Source organism: Anomaloglossus baeobatrachus, chromosome 6, assembly GCF_048569485.1.
Source record: "Anomaloglossus baeobatrachus isolate aAnoBae1 chromosome 6, aAnoBae1.hap1, whole genome shotgun sequence".
Lineage (NCBI taxonomy): Eukaryota > Metazoa > Chordata > Amphibia > Anura > Aromobatidae > Anomaloglossus > Anomaloglossus baeobatrachus.
Window position 1 is genome coordinate 541,510,783 of NC_134358.1, and position 16,865 is coordinate 541,527,647.

At 47.2% G+C, this 16,865-nt stretch overlaps 1 protein-coding gene across 1 annotated transcript in view; it reads right to left on the reverse strand.

Annotated features, from left to right (window-relative positions):
• Positions 1-7,510: 7,510 nt before the first annotated feature.
• The window catches only part of FAM171A1 (family with sequence similarity 171 member A1), a 145,318-nt gene continuing 135,963 nt past the window's right edge, over positions 7,511-16,865 (reverse strand). Inside the window, exons 6-8 of the mRNA XM_075316836.1 lie at positions 15,456-15,572; positions 11,578-11,692; positions 7,511-9,151 (exon numbers count right to left, since the gene is read on the reverse strand). Of these exons, the coding sequence (XP_075172951.1) occupies positions 7,585-9,151; positions 11,578-11,692; positions 15,456-15,572 (1,799 nt within the window). The 3' untranslated portion in view covers positions 7,511-7,584. The remainder of the gene's footprint in view (positions 9,152-11,577; positions 11,693-15,455; positions 15,573-16,865) is intronic.

The following is a 16,865-nucleotide window of genomic DNA, read 5'->3' on the forward strand; positions in this document are numbered from 1 at the left end:
ACATCTTTTAATTTGCATAAAACTCAGGGGGAAAAAATGCAGCAAAAAGAAGGGAATTTTGTTTACTTACCGTAAATTCCTTTTCTTCTAGCTCTAATTGGGAGACCCAGACAATTGGGTGTATAGGCTATGCCTCCGGAGGCCGCACAAAGTACTACACTTAAAAGTGTTAGGCCCCTCCCCTTCTGCCAATACACCCCCCGTGCTCCCACGGGCTGCTCAGTTTTGGTGCAAAAGCAAGAAGGAGGAAAAAATAATTATAAACTGGTTTAACTTCAATCCGAAGGAAACTCGGAGAACTGAAACCATTCAACATGAACAACATGTGTACACAAAAAAACAGGGGCGGGTGCTGGGTCTCCCAATTAGAGCTAGAAGAAAAGGAATTTACGGTAAGTAAACAAAATTCCCTTCTTTTTCGCTCTATTGGGAGACCCAGACAATTGGGACGTCCAAAAGCAGTCCCTGGGTGGGTAAAATAATACCTCGTAAGAGAGCCGTAAAACGGCCCTTTCCTACAGGTGGGCAACCGCCGCCTGAAGGACTCGTCCACCTAGGCTGGCATCCGCCGCAGCATAGGTATGCACCTGATAGTGCTTCGTGAACGTGTGCAGGCTCGACCAGGTAGCCGCCTGACACACCTGTTGAGCCGCAGCCTGGTGCCTCAAAGCCCAGGACGCTCCCACGGCTCTGGTAGAATGGGCCTTCAGCCCTGAGGGAACCGGAAGCCCAGCCGAACGGTAAGCTTCGATAATTGGCTCCTTGATCCACCGAGCCAGGGTTGATTTGGAAGCCTGTGACCCTTTACGCTGGCCAGCGACAAGGACAAAGAGTGCATCCGAGCGGCGCAGGGGCGCCGTACGAGAAATGTAGAGTCTGAGTGCTCTCACCAGATCTAACAAGTGCAAATCCTTTTCACATTGGTGAACTGGATGAGGATAAATAGAGGGTAAGGAAATATCCTGATTGAGATGAAAGGGGGATACCACCTTAGGGAGAAACTCCGGAAGCGGACATAGAACCACCTTGTCCTGGTGAAAAACCAGAAAAGGGGCTTTGCGCGACAACGCTGCTAGCTCAGACACTCTCCGAAGTGAAGTGACTGCTACTAGAAAAACCACTTTCTGCGAAAGGCGTGAGAGAGAAATATCTCTCATTGGCTCGAATGGTGGTTTCTGAAGAACCATCAGCACCCTGTTTAGATCCCAGGGTTCTAACGGCCGCTTGTAAGGTGGAACGATGTGACAAACACCCTGCAGGAACGTGCGTACCTGTGGAAGTCTAGCTAGGCGCTTCTGGAAAAACACAGAGAGCGCTGAAACTTGTCCCTTAAGGGAACCGAGCGACAAACCCTTTTCCCGTCCAGATTGAAGGAAGGACAGAAAAGTAGGTAATGCAAATGGCCAGGGAGAAAAACCCTGAGCAGAGCACCACGACAGGAAAATTTTCCACGTCCTGTGATAAATCTTGGCGGACGTTGGTTTCCTAGCCTGTCTCATAGTGGCAATGACTTCTTGAGATAACCCTGAAGACGCTAGGATCCAGGACTCAATGGCCACACAGTCAGGTTGAGGGCCGCAGAATTCAGATGGAAAAACGGCCCTTGAGACAGCAAGTCTGGTCGGTCTGGTAGTGCCCACGGTTGGCCGACCGTGAGATGCCACAGATCCGGGTACCACGACCTCCTCGGCCAGTCTGGAGCGACGAGGATGGCGCGGCGGCAGTCGGCCCTGATCTTGCGTAACACTCTGGGCAACAGTGCCAGCGGAGGAAACACATAAGGGAGCTGAAACTGCGACCAATCCTGAACTAAGGCGTCTGCCGCCAGAGCTCTGGGATCTTGAGACCGTGCCATGAACGTTGGTACCTTGTTGTTGTGCCGGGACGCCATGAGGTCGACGTCCGGCACCCCCCAGCGGCAACAGATCTCCTGAAACACGTCCGGGTGAAGGGACCATTCCCCTGCGTCCATGCCCTGGCGACTGAGATAATCTGCTTCCCAGTTTTCCACGCCTGGGATGTGAACTGCGGATATGGTGGAGGCTGTGGCTTCCACCCACATCAAAATCCGCCGGACTTCCTGGAAGGCTTGTCGACTGCGTGTGCCGCCTTGGTGGTTGATGTATGCCACCGCTGTAGAATTGTCCGACTGAATTCGGATCTGCTTGCCTTCCAGCCACTGCTGGAACGCTTTCAGGGCAAGATACACTGCCCGAATTTCCAGAACATTGATCTGAAGCGAGGACTCTTGCCGGGTCCACGTACCCTGAGTCCTGTGGTGGAGAAAAAAACGCTCCCCACCCTGACAGACTTGCGTCCGTCGTGACTACTTCCCAGGATGGGGGTAGGAAGGATTTCCCCTTCGACAATGAAGTGGGAAGAAGCCACCACCGAAGAGAAGCTTTGGTCGCCTGAGAGAGGGAGACGGTCCTGTCGAGGGACGTCGGCTTCCTGTCCCATTTGCGTAGGATGTCCCATTGAAGAGGACGCAGGTGAAACTGCGCGAAAGGGACTGCTTCCATTGCTGCCACCATCTTCCCCAGGAAGTGCATGAGGCGCCTCAAGGGGTGTGACTGGCCTTGAAGGAGAGATTGTACCCCTGTCTGTAGTGACCGCTGCTTGATCAGCGGAAGCTTCACTATCGCTGAGAGGGTATGAAACTCCACGCCAAGGTATGTGAGCGATTGGGCCGGTGTCAGATTTGACTTTGGAAAATTGATGATCCATCCGAAACTCTGGAGAGTCTCCAGGGTAGCGTCGAGGCTGTGTTGGCATGCCTCTAGAGAGGGTGCCTTGATCAACAGATCGTCCAAGTACGGGATCACCGAGTGACCCTGAGAATGGAGGACCGCTACTACAGTAGCCATAACCTTGGTGAAAACCCGTGGGGCTGTTGCCAGGCCGAATGGCAGTGCCACGAACTGCAGGTGTTCGTTTCCTATGGCGAAGCGCAAGAAGCGCTGGTGCTCTGGGGCAATCGGAACGTGGAGATAAGCATCTTTGATATCGATCGATGCAAGGAAATCTCCTTGGGACATTGAGGCGATGACGGAGCGAAGGGATTCCATCCGGAACCGCCTGGTCTTTACGTGTTTGTTGAGAAGTTTCAGGTCTAGGACAGGACGGAAAGACCCGTCCTTCTTTGGGACCACAAACAAGTTGGAGTAAAAACCGTGGCCCTGTTGATGAAGAGGAACAGGGACCACCACTCCTTCTGCCTTCAGAGTGCCCAGCGCCTGCAGAAGAGCCTCGGCTCTCTCGGGAGGCGGAGAAGACCTGAAGAATCGAGTCGGGGGACGAGAGATGAACTCTATCTTGTAACCGTGAGACAGAATGTCTCTCACCCAGCGGTCTTTTATTTGTGGCAGCCAGGTGTCGCAAAAGCGGGAGAGCCTGCCACCGACCGAGGATGCTACTAGAGGAGGTAGAAGTCATGAGGCAGCCGCTTTGTTAGCGGTGCTCCCAATGGCCTTTTTAGGACGTGACTTAGACCGCCATGCATCAGAGTTCCTTTGTTCTTTCTGAGACCTTTTGGACGAGGAGAATTGGGACCTGCCCGCGCCCCGAAAGGACCGAAACCTCGACTGCCCTCTCCTCTGTTGGGAGAGGTTCTGCTTGGGCTGGGGTAAGGATGTATCCTTTCCCTTGGATTGTTTGATGATTTCATCCAGGCGCTCGCCAAAGAGCCTGTCGCCAGAAATTGGCAAACCGGTTAAACGCTTTTTTGGAAGCGGAATCTGCCTTCCACTCCCGTAGCCACAAGGCCCTGCGGACTACTACCGAATTGGCGGTCGCAACTGCCGTACGGCTCACAGAGTCCAGGACAGCATTCATAGCGTAAGACGCAATTGCCGAGGTCTGGGAGGTAATGGAAGCCACTTGTGGCGCGGCCGCTTCAATTTTCGCTTGACCTGCTGATATAGCTTGTAGCGCCCATACGGCTGCGAATGCTGGGGCAAAAGAAGCTCCGATAGCTTCATAGATGGATTTCATCCAGAGCTCCATCTGCCTGTCAGTGGCATCTTTAAGCGAGGCCCCATCTTCCACTGCAAGTATGGATCTAGCCGCCAGTCTGGAGATTGGAGGATCCACTTTGGGACATTGAATCCAACCTTTAACCACTTCCGGGGGAAAAGGATAACGTGTATCCTTAAGGCGCTTAGAGAAACGCTTATCCGGACAAGCATGGTGATTCTGGATTGCCTCTCTGAAATCAGAGTGGTCTAGAAACATACTCTGTGTACGCTTGGGGAACCTGAAGCGAAATTTCTCCTGCTGAGAATCAGACTCCTCCGCCGGAGGGGCTGAGGGAAGAATATCCAGCAACTGATGAATGGATGCAATAAGATCATTCACTATGGCGTCCCCGTCTGGAGAATTAAGATTGAGAGCGCTCCCAGGATCAGAATCCTGATCAGCTGTTTCCGCATCATCAACCAGAGAATCCCCCCGCTGAGACCCTAAACAATATGATGTCGAGGGAAATTCTAAGCGGGCTCGCTTAGACGATCTGGGGCTAGGTTCTAAGTCCGAACCCTCCGTCTGGGATGTATGAGATACCCCGTGAGGACATTGTTGGTCCAACTGAGGGGGGTCAGGGAACAATGATTCAACAGAGTCCCTTTGCTGAGATACCGGTCTGGACTGCAAGGCTTCTAGTATCTTAGCCATAGTCTCAGAGAGTTGATCCTTAAAGGCTGCAAACTCAGTCCCCGTCACCTGGACAGTGTCAACAGGTGGCTCCCCCTGGGCCCCTCTTAGCAGAGGATCCGGCTGAGGAAGTGTCACAGGGGTCGAACACTGTACACAATGAGGGTCAGTGGAACCTGCCGGTAGCTGGGTCTTACATGCGGCGCAGGCAACATAATAAGCCTGTGTTTTGGCACCCCTGCCTTTTATGGGCGCCATGCTATAGTTTTCCCTGAGTAACACAATAGGGTATATAGCCAGAAAGAACTGTGCTCATACAGTGTAAATTATATACAGTACACAAATAATGTACCCATACAATACAGCACCATGGGGCTAGCACCACATGTGCTGTTTACCAGCCGCCTAAGCGGTTGTGAGGCCACCAGAGACCGTGTCTGGGTCTCCCATGAATATGTCCCTCTCTGCAGCGTCGGTGGAGCTGACAGGAATGGCTGCGGCGTCCTGACGAGCTGAGGAAGCTGTGGGCGTGGCCTAGAAAGAGCGCGAAACGGGCGCTCATACTGTGTACAGTGAGGGGAGTGGAGCATGTAAATCATACTCCAGCCCTCATTGCTGCTCGCTCCGTGCAGCGTCCCGCCCTTCCCCTGCCTGTCAGGGCTGAGGGCGGGAGAAAAAAAGGGAAACTAGGCCGCAATGAAGCCGGGGACTGTAGTAATAAACGCGGCCGCCGTAAAAGCGCGGTCGCGTGAAAGTCCCCGGCGAACTACAAGCCCCAGCCGCGCCGCAGTGTCCCGTGGCAACGGCGGTCAGTGCGGTAGCCCTTACATATAAACACACTCAGCGACGCTGAGTGTGTAATGGCACATATAGACCCGGTCAGCGCCGCGGTCCCCGGTGCACTAGCACACCCAGCAAAGCTGAGGTGATGCCGTGCGCGGTCCCCATAGGGATACAGAGTACCTTTAAGATGCAGGGCCATGTCCCTGAACGGTATCGGCTCCTATCCATCAGGCTCCACAGGAGTTGTGGATGAAGCCCGGTCTCAGTGCCTGGAGACCGATAAGATCCCACTTCACCCAGAGCCCTAAGGGGGATGGGGAAGGAAAAACAGCATGTGGGCTCCAGCCGCCGTACCCGCAATGGATACCTCAACCTTAACAACACCGCCGACAAAAGTGGGGTGAGAAGGGAGCATGCTGGGGGCCCTATATGGGCCCACTTTTCTTCCATCCGACCTAGTCAGCAGATGCTGCTGACTAATCTGTGGAGCTGTGCTGTGCGTGTCTGACCTCCTTCGCACAAAGCAAAAAACTGAGCAGCCCGTGGGAGCACGGGGGGTGTATTGGCAGAAGGGGAGGGGCCTAACACTTTTAAGTGTAGTACTTTGTGCGGCCTCCGGAGGCATAGCCTATACACCCAATTGTCTGGGTCTCCCAATAGAGCGAAAAAGAAAAGCAAGGTGTGAACATATGGTAGCAAATCTATACACAGCTGATAAAACAGGGTCCGCAGGCACAATAAACAATGCCACAGCTCACCTTCTCCCCCTCCCTTCACAGTGACCTTTGCACTCCCTTATTAGATGCTTCAATACAAAAAAGTGGGATGGAAAATTGTGGCAAATGTTTATGTGTTGCTTCCTGAAACTACGGGAAATTGGAGTAAAAAAAGCTCCAGTGGGACCTGTTAAAATTGGAAGATTGGTATGGGGGGGGGGTGGGGGTGTTACAAAGTTTAACATGCAAAAACATGTAAACTTTAGTATTTCTGATCATAGCCTAAAATAAGTCACCAAAGTATTTTTCAAAGGTTTTATTTTAATAATTCTTGTATAACCAAGCAGTTCAATTAAGAGAATGCACAGAAAAGTCATTCCAGCAATGTTAGAGTAAGTCATACATTCTCTGCTCACCAAGTCAACAGGGAGCAGTCGAATCAATTCTCAAAATTAACAAAAAAAAAAAAAAATATATTTACATAAATATGCGCGTGACGCTAAGTGGAGTCTAGATGTCTTCTACTTCTCAGCTACGTCGATCTCTATGGTCCACAACGGTACTCAGAGCATACATCATACTGATATGGAAAGAGGGTGAGCAGAAGTGAAATCCGATGTATGCAAAAAAAAAAAATTAAATCGAAAACCAAAAAATTAAAAAAAAAAATTTAAATTAAAATTAAAATAAAAAGGTCTAATTGTATAGGATGAATTAAAAAAAAAATGTGGGAAGCTTCTTAAAAAAAGGCACTTGGAGAATAGGGATCGAATTCTATGGACACAAAAGGGACAATGCACTTTTTGTTTAGAAAAAAAAACCCTCAAAAAAAACTTTTTTAATACCAAAGCTCACAGCTTTTGAGTAGAAATATTTTACAAAAGAAAGTAAAAGCAGGTTAAAATGAAAAAGATAAAAAAGGTGTGTATATATTTTTACAGCCTCAAAAAAAAAAAAAAAAAAAAGTAAAAAAAATAATGGAAAAATGGAAAGCGACGTCTGAGCAAAAATGTCAGTTGGTGTAAAAGCAGCAATGCATAGCCTTTTCCAATAATGTCTACATCGCCTCTGTAAAATGCAGATATACAGTAAACATTGCGATACTATTGGGCTTCAAAACTACAACTTGTCGTCTCGTGTTCCCGTCACGGAGAGATTAGTGGTCAGAACCTAGTAAGTTCCTAAAGATCGGTACAAAAAGAAAGGCTGGGGTAGTGCTACACTTAACTATTCACTTCTTAACTAAGTGTAAAAGGTTCCATAAAAGCCACCCTGTGTCTCTTCAGAGCCTAGTCTTTATCATCGAAGATCAGGTCCAATTTCACCGAGAGACCCCAACCCCTACCCCCCCCAATTCCCCTACAAAGTAAGCATTCCCGAAACGGAAAAAAAAAATATTTGGCAATTAACTACTCCGTTTTGTAACCCAACAACCCTATTTCATATTGAAGGCCAGAAGAGGACGCTCTTCTCGTTTCTGCCAAGGACTTTTTTTATTCTCTCCTTGGTCGTCCGATCCATCGTCGTTAATTGAGTACTCGTGGTCAGGGCTGTTTAATGGCACTGGTGAGGAGTCTGCAGTTCGTTTTAGAGTTTCTTCCTGAAGACTGGGTAGTTGGCCACAGCTCTTTTTTGCTGGTGCCTCAATGAAAGGTCTATTATCCTCAGGGCTACACACAGCTGTTCCGCATTCGCTACCACTTTGGTCCATATCATCTAGATAAACAAGCTGCGTGTAAGCCGTGCCATCAGACATCTTCTGTTCATGCTGCTGGTGCTCCTGTAAGATTGGGTGCTGCGAAGAAAGATGATGCTGCAGCAGTGAAAATTTCTCACTTCTTCCTTTTCGACCAGGTTTTGGTTCATTCATGTCAACGCCAGAGTCTAAACTTGCATCGTTGCTCCCGTTCTTCCCTGCTCTTTGGAGATCAACGTATGAATGTCTAACATGTGCGTTCGACCGGCCATCCAAAGACACAAACCAGGCACGGGGATGGGGCATAGGTCTTCCTCCACCAAGCTCCATCAATGCTTTTTCGGTCAACAGCTGGACTTCACCATTAATCTGAGCAATTGCTGCATCGTTCAACGAAGCCGGAATCGAAACAGATTCAGACATCACAGTGTTTTGCCCGCTCCATTCCATACCTTCTCCATCTTGTAGAAGTTGTTGAGACATCGCTTGAGAATTTAATTGGGAGGCCTGTACCTGTTGCGGATGTTGAGCGTGAGCCATGGAAAGCTCGGCTTGAAGACGTTCTAGTTCATAAGGTTGTTCGGCAGACACGATGAGATGTTCTCCTGGAAGCTTCATGTAATGGGCAGGAATAACCAGAGTGGGCAAAACATTTCTATAAACGCCGTCATTCACCTGATCGACAGAATTGTAACATATAAGTTGACCTGGACGAGGGAAAGAGGTTGGTCGTTCAAGGTGGTCCACAGACCTAGACATCATACATTCAGTTGACCGTCGGTCTATGACCTGCTCTTGGTCAGGAGCAGAAGGCACGGGGTGACTTTGTTCCTGAAGGTTTGGCTTACTTCCTGCCATAACATGGTTTATAGATTGATCTTTGTTTTCGAATAATGGCTGACAGCTCACCGAGTTGTAACTCCGACGGTAATCATCTTTCATGGGAGACACAAAGCCGTCTGAGATGTCCGCTGACTTTCTGGATTTCAATATGAACTGATCCAACGATTTATTGTAGACCTGTCTCAACGTCCCGCTCGGAGTCAAGTTATCCAACGACAGACGGCTCTTCTCGTCTTGGTGAGAAAGCAGCTCTTCTCTTGAGCTGAAGTCCCGTGAGGTATTATATGAAGGCTTTAGCATCGGAGTGTGCATATCGACCTCTCCGCTGGAGGACATCATCTCCATATGGACGGGGCTGATTAAGTTGATGTGAGACATTGATGTGGCTTGATCTCTCTTGGAAGAATCCAAAGCAGATGTGAGCGGCAGCTTCCGGTGATGACGCGGCTTCAAACATTTCCTCCTAAGAACATAAAAACAGATTATGTAAATGCAATAAAATGACAAAAGCAACAAGTATATGTAAAGAAAATGCAGGTGTTTTTACTGGGGTCCACACCCAAGACTTAAAAGAAAAAAAAGTAACTAGTGATGAGCGCGGGCACTACCATGCTCGGGTGCTCCGTACTAGTAACTAGTGATGAGCAGGCAATACCATGCTCGGGTGCTCTGTACTCGTAACTAGTGATGAGCAGGCAATACCATGCTCGGGTGCTCTGTACTCGTAACTAGTGATGAGCGGGCACTACCATGCTCGGGTGCTCCGTACTAGTAACTAGTGATGAGCAGGCAATACCATGCTCGGGTGCTCTGTACTCGTAACTAGTGATGAGCGGGCACTACCATGCTCCAGTGCTCAGTACTGGTAACTAGTGATGAGCAGGCACTATCATGCTCGGGTGCTCCGAACTAGTAACTAGTGATGAGCGGGCACTACCATGCTCGGGTGCTCAGTACTCGTAACTAGTGATGAGCGGGCACTACCATGCTCGGGTGCTCAGTACTAGTAACTAGTGATGAGCGGGCAATACCATGCTCGGGTGCTCAGTACTCGTAACTGGTGATGAGCGGGCACTACCATGCTCGGGTGCTCAGTACTAGTAACTAGTGATGAGCGGGCACTATCATGTTCGGGTGCTCAGTACTAGTAACTAGTGATGAGCGGGCACTACAATGCTCGGGTGCTCAGTACTGGTAACTAGTGATGAGCGCACAGTACTCCTGTATAGACACACGTTTACATCCCTTGGGGTGTAGCTCACTAGATCAATAAAAACAATTGTGTGCAAAAAAACAAGCCCTTACAAAGCTTAATTGATAGAAAAATAGAAAAAGTCATGGGCTACACAAATCAAATTTTATATAAACAATAAAGTTTTCATTTTTTACAAAGTTTTTTTTTTTAAACATCAAAAATTAAAATAAAGTTTTATATTGGTGTGATCAGTTGAGTTGGGGAATCAGGTCAGGTAATTGTTACCTGACAACACACTAAAGTAATTAAAAACAAAAAACACAATGATGGAAGAAGTTTTTTTTTGTTTTTTTTTACCATTTCACTGCACGTTTTCAGTACACTGCATGGTAAAATGATAGTTGCAGTTTTGAATGACACCAATCTACAATTTGTCCTGCCAAACACAAACCCTCAGACGGCTGCATCGGCGGAAAAATAAAAAGCATGTAAGGAATGAGAGGAAAAAAAATTAAATTTTTTTTAAAAAAAGTGCCAAAATCAAAATTGGCCGCGGCTGGAAGTTATTAAAACTGAAGAAGGTACAAAATGTGTCCAGAACTGTCAATCTGGCACATGACATGTATTTTTTCGTGTAGCATCTATAACTAGAATTCCTCTGTTGGTCCTCCTGAAAATTTGTGGAAAACAAAATTGACAACTGGGTGTTAACTGTTGGAGGCGTGTCACTACATAGTGGGACCCTTGCCAATCAGTGCTGCCAGTATGGCACACCGTGGGGACACACCCTTTTGACTTTAAGAAGGTTAACACCCAGTTGTCAATTTATTCACACATTTTTAAGGAGGAACAACAGGGAGAGGATATACCAGACAAATGTAAGAATATATGCTCCAGAATTGATATTTCACAAGTAATATATATATGACTAAACTGCTTAAAGGGGTTGTCCACTACTTGGACAACTCCTTCCGATTCCACGTTTCCCCCAGGGTAAAATAATAAAGCCTATACTCATCTCCCGTACCAGCACCCTTCCAGCTGTGTCCGAACTCGCGGTGCCAGGGCTCACATGGCTTTGTGGTGTCATGTGTGCCCCGCGTCCAATCAGCACCGGCTTCTATCTCCCCACCCTCGGACCAAGCAAGCAAATAAACAGGAAGTGAGCTCTGCGGCGGCATTTACTTCCTGTTGATTGCTTGTTTGGTCCGAAGGCGGGGAGAAGGAAGCTGGTGCGGATTGGACGCGGAGCTGGCGTGGCGCCACAACCCCATGTGAGCCCTGGCACCGCCAGCCTGGATACCACTGTAAGGGTGCTGGTATGGGAAGCGAGTATAGGATTTATTATTGTACCAGGGGGAAACATGTGGAATCAGCAGGGGTTGTCCTAGTAGTGGACAACCCTTTAAGGGTATGCTTCCATGTGGTATTCCCCTTCAGGATTGTAGCAGTGTAGAAATGCAGCGGTAAAGAATATTGCAGTGGAAAACATGAAGATTTTATGCTAAGCTCAACCACATAGGAGGTGCTGTAAAATGCAGAGGATTTCTGCAAGTCTTTCTGCCACGGAAAATCCACCGCTTTTATGCGACGTGGTCGGGTTACGTTTTTCCAGTTCAGATTACGCCCAGACTTATACACATATAATAGCAGCACTTGTGTCTTGACAGCTGAGCTCACGTACGTACACTTACCTACAATAGTAAAGCAGGAGGCAGAAGAGGACCAGGAGAATGAACACTATCCCTCCTAATATTGCCAGGAGGAACAACGTATGGTAGCTGGAGATATCTTGTCTAACCACAGGATCTGAAAACCAAAAAGGGAACACAGATGATAATTTTCAAAGGATATTCCTACAAAACAGCAATGTCTGATAGCTGGAGCCCAGCAGAATGGCGGTCCCAGAGTTCCACCATTGCGTGGCCACAAGGGATTATTTTAAGCCGTGGTCGAGCATGTGCGTGTATGCTTATTTCAGAGGCTGTGATATCGAGCATAGCCACTACTAAACATACAGAGCTGTGTCTGATAAAGAAGGGTGTCGCAGGGCAGGTTTTATCCTTTTAAAGGGGCTGTGAGGACAAGTTATCACCTATCCTCAGAAAAGTGATATAACTTCTTGATCAGTGGGGTCTGACTGCTGGAACTTGCACTAATTAGCAGAACAAGGTCCTTTTATCCTGGTTAGGCTAGTTTCACATCAGCTTTTTTTTTTTTTTTTTTTTTTTAACTGCGGCATAAATGGATATTTTCCTGCAAAGCCAGATCCTTTACAAATGCATTGTCATTTTAATGCATTTGCAATGGAATCGCAGAAATATGCGGTCACATGCGGCATACAATGGATCCGTTGCTTTGCGGTATTTTACCTTTTTTCAAAAACGCTACTTGCTGCGTTTTTAACCTCGGGCAAAATCCCGCTGCATCCATCGCAGCAGCCATAAAATGTAGAAGGATCTGGTGAAATAACAATTGAGGTTGCATGCATTGCACAATTGATCCGTTAGATTGCGGCAGTACCTGCAATGTATTTCAATGGGCGCTGGATCCTGCTGTACCGGGAGTCGCCGTATCCTGATAGACAGGATCCTGTTTTCTGTACTGAGCATGCCCAGTAAGCAGCCAGGCATGGTCCGTACAGAAATCTTTCGCTCTCTCTCTCTCACACACACACACACACAGAAGACCAGGATTGTGGAGGGGTGAGAGGGAGTAATAAAGATGGAGTCCCTAAGTGTGTCTGTGTATTTATTTCTAAGTATTTTTTCTGTGTGATGCCTTTGACCCGGCCATTAAAAATCTCCAATAAAGGGTTAAACTTGGCCTGACATTAAGAATCTTGGGCTTTATACCAGCTGGTAAAACAAAGCTGGTATTAACCCCTTATTACCCAGCGTGCCACCAGGGCCGCTGGAGGAGTTGGATACAGCGCCAGAAGATGGTGCTTCTATGAAAGCGCCATTTTCTGGGGCAGCTGCAGACTGCAATTTGCAGCGGAGAGGGCAAGAAAGCTTGGGCCACCATGTGCTGCGGATTCCAATCTCCAGCTGCCTAGTTGTACCTGGCTGGACACAAAAATTGGGCAAAGCCCACATTTTTTTTTTTTTTTTTTAATTTAATGACATTCATGAAATTAAAAAAAGGGCTTCCCTATATTTTTGGTTCCTGGCCGGGTACAAATAGGCAGCTGGGGGTTAGGGGAAGCCCGTACCTGCCTGCTGTACCTGGCTAGCATACAAAAATATGGCAAAGCCCACGGTCTTTTTTTTTTGGAAAAAAAGAAAAAAAAAAAGGGCTTCCCTGTATTTTCCATTGCCAGTGAAGGTAACACCAAGCAGTGGGGGTTAACAGCCAGTAGCTGCTTGGGTTACCCTTAGCAATAGAAAATGCAGCCGGTGCCCACATTTTTTTTCCCTAACCCTAGGGTTACGTGTTTGTTTTTTTTTGTTTTTTTTATGAATTTAAAAAAAGAATCACCATGGGCTTCGCCCATCGAGCACCCAAGCATTTTACTGCTCACTCATTCCTATTCCTGACCACACAACCAGCAGAACAAGTAATCAGATCAGCTGACTCCAGTGTCGATCGGCCGACACTGGAGTCAGCTGATCTGATTACTTGTTCTGCTGGTTGTGTGGTCAGGAATAGGAATGAGTGAGCAGTAAAATGCTTGGGTGCTCGATGGGCGAAGCCCATGGTGATTCTTTTTTTAAACTTGTTCTGTGTCCCCCTGCATCCATCGCAGCGTGTGTGGGCTGTGGTCAGCTGAGTTCAGCCGGTACTGGAGTCAGCTGATCTGAACTCAACTGAACTCCAGCCCGCACACTCTGCGATGGATGCAGCGGGACACAGAACAAGTAATCGTCCGACACTGGAGTCAGTTGATCTGATTACTTGTTCTGCTGGCTATGAGGTCAGGAGTTCAGCTGAGTTCAGATCAGCTGACTTCAGTGTCGACCAAACTCAGCTGACCTCACAGCCCGCACACGCTGCGATGGATGCAGGGGGACACAGAACAAGTAATCGTCCGATACTGGAGTCAGCTGATCTGAACTCCTGACCACACAGCCCGCACACGGTCACACGTGATCGGCAGAAGGCAGTGACTGTGGTTAACCTGCATCCATCACAGCGTGTGCGGGCTGTGAGGTCAGCTGAGTTTGGTCAAGTTCAGCTGACTCCAGTACCGGCCGATAAATTCTGTGTCCCGCTGCATCCATTGCAGCAGCTATAAAATGTAGAAGGATCCGTTAAACAAATTGTGGTTGCATGCGTTGCACATTCAATCCACAGGATCCGGTTATATGCGGTTTGCGTTTTTTTTTTGCCTACAGGCAAAAAAGCCCTGATGTGAAAGCAGCCTTATTATGGAGCAGCAATACGCATGCTTGACCACCGCTCTATTCATTCTCTATGAGGCTGCTGAGTGCTTCGCTCTGCTTTTTCTGGTACCCTGTTGAGGATTAAAAATTCTCCATTTTTCCAAACAGTTGCAGATCCCAGCGGTCTGACCTCCATTGATCCTCTGGACACCTATTTATTCACTTCTGCCTATATAGCGTATTTTAAAATCTGACCAGTTTGCACATATCAGTCCCAGAATATGCCCACCTCCGGCCTCAATTTACACCACAATTGTCATTAGAACTGCCTTATAGTAGGTCCAAGGATCCTGGTTGATCATGGACAGTCCATGCTCACTCAATTAGCATCCTGCCAGAATAGCTGGCTACAAATGCTGCTCTGTTGATGCATATGGCAGAAAATAATCCTCTGCCATATTCATCATCAGAGCAGCATTTAGAGTTTCACATCAGTGATCTGTCAGCAGCATGCAACAAACAAACCCCTGCTCTGTATTGCCTAGTAGCCAGCTAGCAATGATGTAAAACCACAATGCAGCTCTACTGATGTAGGTGGTAGACGAGAACATCAACCAGACCAAGCAGGGTGCTATACAGGAGCAGAATGCACAGAAGCAGAAGGTGAATTCTTCACTTAGATTAGCTTGATGAAAACTAACCGGAGGGGCTAGTTAGGAGAATACAGGAGAAGGGAGAGGGGTCTGCAGCACTGAGGAGAAGCAAGTACTGCCAGGAAATTTAGTTTTAGCAGATAATAGGACTGCCCAAATCAGCTTTGTGAGGCTGGATGCACAGAAGAGATGGAGAAATAAAAAAAAACAACAACAAAAAAAAAAACAACAAATAATCACCACAACCAACCATCGCCACCACATCCAACCATCACCACATCAACCACTTCCATGAAAGTCATACCCGAATAGATTTCGCTACTGCGATTGTGCCACAAACTTTGTCAGGGTAAACTGCATCGAATGGAGCTCAATTCTGATCGCAGAGGCAGGTGCGGACCACTCTATACACCCGCACCCGACCACTGGTCGTAGATATCAAAAGATATTGAGGGGCTATTCGCTGAAGAGGCACCTAGAGCGAGACTCTCTATGGTCCAGTACAGATTGTCTAATCTAAGGCAGGGCAGTTAATTTTCAAGAATTCGATAACCCCTTTAATAGGAAGGATAGGTCTATTGCTAGACTTCTTACCTGGGCTTGAGGGAGACATGGCGGCAACCCAGTATCCCATTTGTGGAGCAATGTAGGTCCAGATCAGCTGGGGTCCTTCTTGTTGGATGATCCCGAAACTACTCTTTACCCACGTTCCTGTCAATGACAAATATTGAAGAGTTAATAACAATTTCAGCAACTTGAAGGCTCAGTCACGTGTGTTTTATGCAACTCTGTGCTATGAAAGAATGATATGAATACTGCTGTCCCCTACCACAGCAAAAATCACAAATACTGAAGATGACCACAAGGTGGAGATGTTGGGTCAAAAACTTGGCACACAATAACGCAAAAAGCTCCACCCGCTGGAGAAAGAAAAAAAAAAGAAAAAAAAGCACACCAGATAAATCAAGCTTCATAATGGGGGTTACCAAAAATATAATCTCACAAATCAGTAACTCTAAGAGGTGTTCAGTATAGGAGAAGTTTTCTAGTCTGTCCTATAAGGCTCGGACAAGTATTTTTGGTCTGTGCATGACGAACTGTACACGAACGTCAATCACAGAATTCAGATTAATTAACAAAAAAAATAAAAAATAAATCACTGAATGCGCTAATCAAGTTTAATGTATGGACAAAGCTCATGCGCAAAATCCATATGGCACTAATTTTTTATGGCTCTGTAGCAAAAATTACATTCGGCTGCAAAAAAAATCATATACCAACAACAGAAGAATGTGAATTTTGCACATATATAAAATTGATTTTTCCAGGACAAGAATTAGGCAGTTTTGTCACCCTTCATTTTCTCAATCTCCCCTAAACTCCGCTGAATGCTGCATTTAAGAGCGGCGATCCCAGAGAAGCATCGGCTTTAACATTATCCACATACTGAAGTGTTCCAGTATAAGGACTTGTTCACACTCTCAATTTTAGTGTAGAAAGACCAACAAACCCCCCCCCAGCTATTTACAGTACTAACAATTAGTTTTTTTCTAGATTTAGGCCTCTTTTATAGAATCTATATAATCGTATTAATCATTTGTGTTGCCCATAGCAACCAATTAGAACTCAGCTTGCATAGATTTCACAGCTCTGGAGAAATGAAAGCCAAGCTCTGATTGGTTGATATAGGCGACCATGACTATCTTACTATTCGACAGTTGTAGGCCATTATTAGTGTTCGATATTGACAAATGTGCACTTCTGTATACTAGAGAACCGAAACCGAAACTAAAATGGTACCCGCAGCAGAGGTGGACCATTAACACTAGAACTACTGGACTCGTGACACCTACTAGAACTACATAGTGCGAAGTAGTCAAAATGACTACCTCAGTAGTTCTAGTGTTAAGCTCCTGGGCTCCTATGCTACAAGGGGGACCCAACACTGTCAGAACTCGCATGCGATTACTACTGCTCTGACCCGCAGAAGGCCTCAGGGCCTGT